General features: G+C 50.5%; 1 protein-coding gene across 1 annotated transcript; it reads right to left on the bottom strand.

The window, feature by feature from the left end:
• Positions 1-533: 533 nt before the first annotated feature.
• On the bottom strand, positions 534-7,479 carry SDR39U1 (short chain dehydrogenase/reductase family 39U member 1). Its single transcript, XM_082071102.1, has 6 exons — positions 7,423-7,479; positions 5,874-5,980; positions 5,456-5,538; positions 4,727-4,848; positions 3,917-4,060; positions 534-3,700 (listed from the first exon to the last, which is right to left on the bottom strand). The coding sequence occupies exons 1-6, from the start codon at positions 7,436-7,438 to the stop codon at positions 3,285-3,287; spliced, it is 888 nt and encodes a 295-aa protein (XP_081927228.1). The 5' UTR covers positions 7,439-7,479; the 3' UTR covers positions 534-3,284.
• Between the last annotated feature and the right edge of the window lie 3,353 nt (positions 7,480-10,832).

Here is a 10,832-nt window from a genome sequence, read left to right as displayed (position 1 = left end):
TGTGTTGCAACTCAGTAGTCCACACAGAGCTAATCCCACAGGAGGTAATCAGTGCTGACCACTCAGATCTGCTGGAATAAGACCGAAACTGCAGGATCCACCTGGCCACACACACCCCATGACCTGGAGAGATGCAGCTGTCAAAGCCAAACAATTGGACTTGCCTATAGGAACTGTTACAAAGGTGTTACTGATGTTAAGTGCCTCAATATGTTCATGCCTGTTGCCTCTGACGGGATGGCCAGTAAGGGGATGGCCCTTGCGCACATCCCCCTCCACAGTTAATGCCCAGAGGAGTCAGGCTCTTGCCCCCAGGGGGCCCATTCAGGCTCCACGGGAGTGAGGAGGAGAGCAGCTTCTTCTGATATTACTGGTCAGTGAGGGAGTGTCAGGGTACACAGAGGGAACATGCCTTCTCTTTTAGGGATATCTGGTCAAAGGAGCCATAAACAAGAACATACAGTGAGAAACCTGACACACGATCAAGGTGGTTGTGATGAGAACAAACCTGATAAATCACGCTAATTGGTAACGATGGTGAAGCAAGTCTGAGAACATTTATTTTTACAACTGGCAAGATAAGAGAGGGAGGCAAACACAGAGAGTCATAAAACCTGACCAATTAGCACAAAGAGAACAACCAGAAACAAACATTATCAGTCACACTAACCGCTAAGCTCTCAAGGACCTACAGGCAACCAGGACTTTGCAATTGGTAAGGACTGCAAACCTGAGTGTCCAGGTTGTTGGATGGAGTTGATGGGACCATGCAAGCTGTTGAGGGAATGTGCAGGGGAGAGGGAGCTGGGAGCAACAAAGAGGGAGGTAGGAAGAAAAGGTGTATAAAAAAAAGGCTACTTGGGAGTAAACCTGGGTCAGTCAGTGCTGGTCTGGCTGAGTTCTACACTTGACCACCAGTCTGTCCTGTCTTATTAAATCTTTTCATAGGTCTCTCTCTTTCATGCTCTCTCAGAGTAGGTCGGCTTGCTCTCAAGGCCAGGAAACTGAGTATCTCAGGGGATGTTCTTTCATAGCTATTCCCAAAGTCCCAGCTCAACTAGCTATGCTCACACCGACTGCAAGGATTATCTACAACTTCAGCTGGACATTCTCACTCTAATTTTCCTGCCCGGAAAGTCAGCAGGTTGCCATTGTGTCTCCAGTCTGGACTGAACAGGCAGCTGAGTGAGGAGTCCAGACTCCACCAAGACTGACCCTTCTGCTACTGTGACTACATTAACCTGGCATAAGCCAGAAATATGTGTTCTAGATGGTTTCTTATTTCAGGAATGGAGCAGGTCTTTTTAATTGTCTGAAGTGGTTTTTAATATATTTTTCTAGCCCAAAATTACATTGCACTAGGAATATCTCTCTAAATGTTCTGCTATAAAGAACTTCCCTTCTCTGTACATTTCACACTCTGCAACCCACTTTGACACGTGGAAATGAGTCATGGGAAGCATGTAGATACACTTCCTTACAGAATGAGATAATAAAATTGCAATGTTCTCCACAAGAGAAGAGGTAATGCTTCCCAGGGCAGTCCAGGCAGCCTGGATATTCTCATTGCTTAATCAGTGGGAACCACCTGAACACAAGTACCACCTCATGGGATGAATAAGGGAAAACCACTCTGTCTGGGATTAGATAACTACAATGAAGGTAACTCCTCCCTTTAGACTAAAGCAGTGCCTTGCACTGCCTCACAACAAGATGTACCACCCAGTTTGTCCCCACCACAATCTCAGATGTGGTCAACACCCAAGGCCTCAAGAGCAGTCCAGCAGCTAACAGTCCCACCACCTCTGTCCCTACAGGTGTGCAAAGCAGTTTTCTCCTTCATCCCTGCCACAGCGTCAGGTTTATGCAACCCTGGGGGGGTGTGATGCTTGGCCCTAGACTCAGCTGGAGCTTCTGACACAGCATCTTGGTGCCAGCACAGAGCCACAAGAAAGGAGATGGCAAAGTCTCCAAGCCATCTGTATCCAGCACCTTTTGCACACCCTCAAGATGAATCTTCTCCCACAACCACAACTCCATTTCCTATGAGACCAGGAAAGGCAAAGCAGAAGAGTATAACTAGGTGTGTATGTTACCACGAGGGAAAGGCATGGGTAAAAACAGGAAGAGCGACTTCCAGTAACATGGAAGAGAATGACAACACCTGAACACCTCTTTCCTGCTGCTGCCACCCCTGTCTCTCAGGGGAAGAGACACTACATCCCCAGCTGCTCTGCAAGCAGCTCATCTGCACGCTGTAGAAAAGGGAAGATGGCAGATTCAGCAGTCACAATTAATCCTTAGAGGAGCTTGTGCCCTTCCCCAAAAGCAGGTAATGTGGAGATTGCAGATGTCAATAGGAGGGATGACTGCCAAACTGAGTGTCCTGGTTCTGTTTAAAACAAGACCAGTTCTCTTTTAGTGAGTTTTCCTTTCAGCTAAGTTCTTTTAAGTAACTGCACTTGTCTGAATTTGGTTGCATGTTTTTCAGACACTGTTCGCTCTGGAGCTGACAATGGCAGCAATGGTATGCAGAAGAGCCCCAGGTTTATACTTATTGCTGTGGCAGCCAAGGTTACTGATAAATTTTGCACATCCCATACGTGAGAGGGACGTATTTACAAATAGGGGCGGACAGAATGGGTGACTAAAACTGATCAACTAATTATTCCATCCCACATATGTCATACACTCTATAAAAGTGGGAGATCACACGGATCTCGCTCTCTTCGACCACAGCTGGCATCTGAAGAGGACCCTGCCTGTCATGCCTGCGATCCGAGGCCTGGTTCCAGACCCCGCATCCCTGAATCCAGTTCTGGTTTGCTGCAGAGTCCAGCCCAGGATTTCTGGGTACCTGCCCTGCAGCCACTGGAGTGGCACCAGTCCTGCCTGCAATGCTGCGCTACCCCAGGAAATTCAAGATTGGTTTTGTATATTTTGTATATTTTCTCTATTTATTAGCAGCATTAGTAAAGCATTTTTAACTTTTCCAGTTTGCAAATCTCTCTCCCTTTTCCTCCTATAAGCTTTCCTAGTGGGGAGGGTGGGGGGCTAACAGAGGCCATCTACCACAGTTTATTGTCACCCTGCAGTAAAGGGTGACACTGAGGATGCACAAAGGGAGACAGATGGTGAAAAGATCGCTCACCCTCTCTGTATGTTCTGTATGTGGATGGGGAACTGTCAAGAAGGGGCAGGGCTACCCTCTTTCTCACAGGGGAAGGCATGTAAGCCAGCAAGCTCACAAAAACAGGGCCTAAGCCAGCCCAACTGAGGAGTCTTCAAGCCACAATGTCCTTCAGAGCTCCAGACAGCTCAGGGAAGATGAAATGGTAGCCACTCTCCAAGGTGCGTTTTGGTACCACTTTCTGGCCCTCCAACAGCATGACGGCGCGCTCTGCCCCGAAGACAGCCCGCACGGCCCAAGCCGGCACCGGCAGCAGGGCTGGGCGCCCCAGGGCTGCAGCGAGCTCCTGAGCAAAGGTGCTGTTGGAGGTGGTGGCAGAGGATGGGGAGACACCATTGAGGACGCCTTGCAGGCACTCACTCTCCAGGGCATGACACACGATCCCAGCCAGGTCCCGAATGTGGATCCATGGGAAGGGCTGAAGCCCAGAGCCTAAGGGGCCACCCAGTCCCAGACGGAAAGGCCAGAGCATTTGAGAGATTGCACCACCATCTCGACCCAGAACCACCCCTGTGAGGAAAAGAGAGTGAGACAAGGACTACCCCCCTCTCCAAAGGACAAAAGCCCCCTTCACACCCAGACCCACAACCGGGAGACAATCCTTAGAGGGATGGACTGGAACAGCACACCCATTATGAAGAGGCACAAGACCCAATGTCCTTCTCCCTCCTCTTCCCTCAGCATGAAAGCAGAGCCACCCTGAACAGGTAGGATGCTCCTTCTCACCAGATCTCACCACAACACCACGAGCTGGGCTCCCAGGGACGAGAGCTGCTGCCTCCCAGGAGCTCACCAGGCGTGACAAGAAGTCGAAATCCCCCCCAGGACTGTCCTCAGTATACTCAGCTGTGGGGCTAGGGCGGTAATAGCCTGTGGGTATAACAGCAGAAAGGGAGGCAGGGTTGAATCATGACACCAGCCACACACCCTCCCCAAAACAGACCCTCTTCCCTGTCTCCAGGAGCCCAGAACTTGATCACTCCACCAAAGACATCCTCACATGAGCAGCACAGGGTCCCTTTGATGCCAATGCTCAACTACCAATGTGCTCTGCAAGTTCAGCAGGATACACTAATACTCAGGTTGAGCTGGCAGCCCCGAGAACCAAATATACCAGCAGGCAACACACTGAGCAGGCTGCATAGAAAGGTGCTTGCTCTAAAACTGGGCATCACAGATGCTAAACTGTGGCAGCATTAAAGACTGGAGAAAGCAGAAATACAAAGTTGGAGAAATGCAGGGGGATTCAGCTGAAGCCCTCTTTAGACAAACTAGTTCTACAGGATGCTTAAAGGCTTTCACAGAAAAATGGCAAAAAGGTCCTGTCCTAGTGAAACCAAGAAAAAGCATAGGGACCCAAATTCATCTGCAGCAGTAACAAAAAGCTGATCAAGGTTTGCTTAAACACAGTGACATTGATGGCAATAAAGCTGGCATTTCAAGGCAAGACATGTGTCCCCCCAGAAGCGTGTTTCTGTCTGGAGGTTACCTCTCCAGGTCAGCGTGAGTTATGCCTTGACTGGGCCCAACCAATACCTACGCCGGTGACGAGGACCCAAGCATGGGGTGGCCGTTCAGCATCAGCAATGGCTTTGGCCAAGGTCTTGGTGGTCTCAACACGGCTGCTGATGACTTCCCTGCAGAAGGCATCATTCCATCTGGGAAAGGGAGAGCCAGTGATTATCTTCCCCACAAGGACACCCAAGGAAAGAACAGCACCAAGCGGAGGCCCAGCAGACACCCACTCACAAGCACAGGAGAGGTCATGTGAATTCCTCCCAACCCCAGAGCAGGGGGAGGACGTGATCTTACTATCTAAATGCATGGGGACTTTGGGAGATGGTGGCTCTCCACTTCCCACAAAAGGCTGTGGGTTTTGGATTGCCTGAGGACAAAGGTAGCAGAGGAGCTGGAATCCAAAGCTGGGTACAGTGAATTCTACTGGATGCATTTCCAAAAACACCCTCATATAAGTCAAACTTTGGTTCTGATTTTACATTATCTAAATGTAGGCATCCAGTGTCATTTTGGAAATGTGGAACTACTTTGCCCGGCCTTCAACTGTCAGTCCAGAAGGGAACCTGTACTCCAAAGGTCTCCCAGAACTTACCAGGCCCACAGAAATATTTTGGATACTCAAGGATCGAGATGTCAACAGTCAGGTAACGCAAGTGCTTCCTCCCCAGATCCCTTCCACATTCTCTGATAACACTGAGTTGTCTTGCCTTCACTTTGTCCCAATAGCACTATGACAGATCAAGTTACCTGCGGAAAGGGTTGAGGACATTTTCACCAGCCAAGTTCACCACGGCATCGCACAGGGGCAGTCCAGAGCGGGACAGCTCTTCCTGGGCAGGGGTAACAGAGACATCACACACTCAGACTCCCCTCTGCTCAAGCCTTCCCAACAACCAAGCAGGGCAGGGTCCTAACAGCTCCAGCCAGTTCCTTCTTCACAATACTTGGAGCACAAGCATGAATGGAGAAGGTTTGGCTCCTTGGAACCACAGCAGTACCCATCCCAATGACTATGACCCATGGAACACCCAAGAGCCCAAAAGTACATCCACAGGAGCCAGATTCACCACTGCAGATTCTATGTACGCCATTGCTGGCCAGAGCAAGCAGGTTTGTTCCTCAGCCCTGACATCTTCACCCTCCTGTGACTGCTCCCATCTCATACCCAGCTGATCCGATCCTTGCCCCCTTGTCGAGAGACATGGGTCACCTCATGCCCACGGCTCCGCAGCAGCTGTGTCAGGGCTCTGCCCACAAAGCCAGTCCCACCACCTAGGAGAAAGACAGGACATTACAGATTTGGCATCCCAAGGCCCACACAGGTGCCCCATTACCACAGCCAGCTTTCTGGGACACATTACTCTGGGCCCTGACATGGCTAGTGTATGCGGTAAATGTCACAATTAAATTACCTTCAAAGGGAAGAAATCATAACAACTGCAGCACAACAGAAGAAACAGTTCATTTAGCTGCCCATACAGAGCTGCAGTCTGTAGAATGCTGTTGGCATAGCCACTGGTGGAGAATGCCAATGGAACCTGATGGCATCTTTTCGACATCTTAGTGAGGTGGAGCAGTGTGTTACCAATGGCAAAAGCTGGGAGCCCATGGCTTGGACAAGTGCACTCTCTGCTGGGTTAAGAACTGGCTGGAGGGCCGGGCCCAGAGAGTGCTGTTGAATGGGGCTGCATCCAGCTGGCGGCCAGTCACTAGTGGTGTTCCCCAGGGGTCAGGGTTGGGTCCAGTCCTGTTTAACATCTTTACTGATGATTAAGATGAGGGGATTGAGACCATCATCAGCAAATCTGCTGATGACACCAAGTTGGGAGGGAGTGTTGACCTGCTGGAAGGCAGGAGGGCTCTGCAGAGGGATCTGGACAGACTGGAAAAATTGGCTGGTCCAGCACCCAGCTCTGAGGGCCTCCACTCCCCAGGTCTGGGTGCCATGCACCATAGAACCATAGATCACAGAATAGTTTGGGTTGGAACGGACCTTCAAATCTCACCCAATCCCACCCCTGCCATGAGCAGGGACATCTTCGCCAGCTCAGGCTGCTCAGAGCCCCGTCCAGCCTGGCCTGGGATGCCTCCAGGGATGGGGTATTCACCATCTCTCTGGCCAAACCGGCCCAGGCTCTCACCATAAAAAATTTGTTCCTCATGTCCAGCCTGAATCTCCCCTCTTTGGGTTTAAAACCATCACTTCTTGTCCTGTCACAACAGACCCTGCTCAAAAGTCTGTCCCCATCTTTCTTATGGGCCCCTTTTAAGCACAGGAAAGCCGCACTAAGGTCTCCCCGGAGCTTCTCTTCTCAGCTGAACCCCCCAGCTCTCTCCCCTGTCCCCAGCAGAGCTGTTCCAGCCTCGGGTCATTCCTGGGCTCCTCTGGCCCCTCTCCAGCAGCTCCATGTGTGTCTGTGCTGAGGACCCAGAGCTGGACCAGCACTGCAGGGGGTCTCACAGAGCGGGGCAGAGGGGCAGAAAACCCCCAGACCTGCTGCCCGCACTCGGGGCTATGTCCTGCTCCCTCACCCCGGGGGAGACTGGAGGGGGGCGGCTCCAGCCGCAGCACCCTCACTCCTGCACCCCCCGTTCCAGCACTGCGTCCCCCTCCCAGCCACCGCACGCAGCCGCCCTGTTGCAGCCACTTAGGACCACCCGGGTCCCGGCAGCGGCCTGACCGGAGACCCCGGCCCCGCCGGGCCCGCACTCACCCACCAGCACCCGCATCGCCGGACCCGCTGCGCACGCGCCAGGCAGCACCGACTGCGCATGCGCGTTCCCGCCCGCACAGCGCCCCGCCCCACGCCACCCAGCGTGCAGGGGGCAGAGTGGGCGGGGCGGGCGCAGGGGGCGGGGCGGGCGCAGGGGGCGGGGCGGGCGGAGGGGGCGGGGCGGGCGGAGGGGGCGGAGGGGGGGCGGGGCGGGCGCGTCCGGCAGCTGGAAAACGTGCTGGAAAACCACCTGGGAGCGAAGCAGGCGCAGCAGGGCAGCGAACAAAGCCCGAGGAGCTGCTCAGTGGAGCCAGAACTCACTGGGTGAGTGCAGGAAAAGGCCGGGGTTGGAAACCTGTAGTGTAAACGCTGCATGAGACATCGGCTGGCTGCGTCATGGAATGCTGAAAGGGCAACTTGGAGGAGGTCGTTAAGTTGGTCAGTCAATTGGTTAATTAAAAGAGCTGAAATAAATGCCAGTGAAGCACTTTTTAATATTTCTAACTGAAAATGAAGAATTTTGCAGTTGGGAATTAGGCTGGAATTGTTCTTGCTGACCCTGAGCCTCCCTTCACAGAATCACAGAGCGGTTGGGGTTGAAGGGACCTCTGGAGACCATCCGGTCCAACTCACCTGCTAAAACACATTCACCAAAGCAGATCACACAGGTGGTCCAGGCAGGTTTGAATGTCTCAGAGGAGACTCCACACCCGCTCTGGGCAGCCTGGGCCAGGCTCTGGCACCGCAAGGTAAAGAAGTTTCTCCTCGTGTTTAGATGGAACCTCCTGTGCTTCAGTCTGTGTTGGGTACCAAAAGAGTCTGGTCCATCCTCTTGACACCTGCCCATGAGATATTTATCAGCATAACAGACATAAAGAACCTGAAAGTGTATCCTGCAGTAAGTCTCTGTATATAGAGGTAATTTTAAACAGTTACAGATAGGGATGTCTGTATTATAATTACCCACATTGAGATAGTCGAGCCCTAGCTGATGCATCTTTCCTGACTTGCTGCCCATTTTACTCAGACCTTTCTCAGACTTTAGAGTAGTGGAGATAAGGTGTATGAGGTAAATGTCACAAATTACCTTCAAAGGGAAGAAATCATAACAACTGCAGCACAACAGAAGAAACAGTTCATTTAGCTGCCCATACAGAGCTGCAGTCTGTAGAATGCTGTTGGCATAGCCACAGGTGTAGAATGCCAATGGAACCTGATGGCATCTTTTCAACATCTTAGTGAGGTGGAGCAGTGTGTTACCAATGGCAAAAGCTGGGAGCCCGTGGCTTGGACAAGTGCACTCTCTGCTGGGTTAAGAACTGGCTGGAGGGCCGGGCCCAGAGAGTGCTGGGGAATGGGGCTGCATCCAGCTGGCGGCCAGTCACTAGTGGTGTCCCCAGGGGTCAGGGTTGGGTCCAGTCCTGCTTAACATCTTTATTGATGATTTAGATGAGGGGATTGAGACCGTCATCAGCAAATTTGCTGATGACACCAAGTTGGGAGGGAGTGTTGACCTGCTGGAAGGCAGGAGGGCTCTGCAGAGGGATCTGGACAGACTGGAAAAATGGGCCGATTCCAATGGGATGAAGTTCAACAAGGCCAAGTGCCGGGTGCTGCACTTTGGTCACAACAACCCCCTGCAGCGCTCCAGGCTGGGCGCAGAGTGGCTGGAGAGCAGCCAGGCAGAAAGGGACCTGGGGGGACTCATGGACAGGAAGCTCAACATGAGCCACCAGTGTGCCCAGGTGGCCAAGAAGGCCAATGGTGTCCTGTCCTGTATCCAAACCAGCGTGGTCAGCAGGACAAGGGCAGTGACCCTTCCCCTGTGCTCTGCATTGGGGAGGCCACACCTGCAGTGTTGTGTTCAGTTCTGGGCCCCTCAGGTCAGGAAAGAGATTGAAGTGCTGGAGCGGGTCCAGAGAAGAGCAACAAGACTGGGGAAGAGACTTGAAAATGGACATCACAATTCCCTTTGTCCCCCTGGGCAGTTCAAGATTCTTCACCCTGTCATTATAGGGAAGAAATTACAGTAAAACTGGTACAAACAGAACCTGGGGGAAAATTGCTCTTGCAATGAATGCAGGTGTCTAAGAACAGGTTAAAAATGTATCAACCTAAACAAAACATGGAAATGGGCTTAAAGAAGATATTTGGAAGAGTCAGATTCTCTCATAGTACAATTTTCTATCTGATTCTAATTCTGATTCTAGACAGACAGACCAACAAAGAGAAAGACAGCTATCTAGTTAGAGAACTGGCTGGACTGTGGGCATGAATGTGTGATGTAGAAGACTAAATTTTAAACATAGAGAGATGATCCAGGATTATGTTGTTACTGCAGTAAAAGCTAATCTAAGGTGTTCTTGAAGCGGAGGTTGCACATTAACGACATGGTATAACTAACTTGCCAGAATGAGTGAATGTCAACTTCCTGGAATTTCCTTTGAGAACACAAATCCCTGGTTCAATGCAGCTCAAGAACATGCTGAATAATTACCCTCGAAGTTGAATCAAAGCAGAGTTAAAGATCCAGGGATGTTCTGGGGTGGAGGATGAAGACATGGGGATGTTAGAGTTGATGTCTGAGTGTTATTTTCAGCAGATCTACCCTCTTCACAGGAGAGAAGCAGGTACGTTACTGAGCATGAATTATCTGATCTTTTGTAGAAGCCATTGTAGAATCCAATGAATGACCCTCAAGTGCTGCCAATTTCTTATTCTAGGTATCAAAACAAGATCTCAGTCTCAGCTGAGGATGTTCACATTGCAAACCACTCAGACTGGTGAGTGCCCCCACTAACCCCATGTCAATACGTATTTCAAATGCATGACAAGTGAACCAAATTATTATTCAGTCCAGTTTTTCTTTCCCTTCCACTCTTCCTTTGTCTTCTGTCCCTTAGAGTCCTATTTCTCAATAATCTGAACAGTTACTGGATTGTTTCTTTTTGTGTGTTGTTTTGCTTGCTGGGTGAAGGGAACACTTCCACTTAGAAAGGAATAAACTAAAACAAATAAGTATTTCTTGAAATGCTGTTTCTGTATTTCCCATGGATGCAACTTTCAGGAAAGTCTTGGTGAATTCTGTCTCTGCTTTTAACTGAAAAGGACTCCCCTAAGTGCCCAGTTGTTAAAGACCCTACTAAGACAGGATAATAATAACAACAAATAAATATAATAAATGATAAGCAGAGACAGCACTACATTACTCCAACATACACCAGAGAAACTGAGCAGGATACATGGAAAATGCCTTATGCAGTTGACTGCAGAGGCTTGTCATCCATCCCTTCACTGGGCCACCTATGTGAGAGGAAGGAAAAGGATATATCTTGACCCTGGGAGACTAAGGGAAGACAAGATTCTTATTTTTTACTAGAAGAAAGAGGCATTGCCTAAGGACACCTCTT

This window comes from Streptopelia decaocto, assembly GCF_964273445.1.
Source record: "Streptopelia decaocto genome assembly, chromosome: 22".
NCBI classification, from domain to species: Eukaryota; Metazoa; Chordata; class Aves; order Columbiformes; family Columbidae; genus Streptopelia; species Streptopelia decaocto.
The sequence above is the reverse complement of the archived record's forward strand: the minus strand, read 5'-3'. Positions and strand labels throughout refer to the sequence as shown.

Coding starts and splice junctions, on each gene's coding strand:
- SDR39U1 (XM_082071102.1), bottom strand. Junction 4,061..4,726: donor GGTCCTCGTCACCGGCGTAG/GTATTGGTTGGG, acceptor TTATACCCACAG/GCTATTACCGCCCTAGCCCC. Junction 3,701..3,916: donor TGGTGTTGTGGTGAGATCTG/GTGAGAAGGAGC, acceptor TTTTCCTCACAG/GGGTGGTTCTGGGTCGAGAT.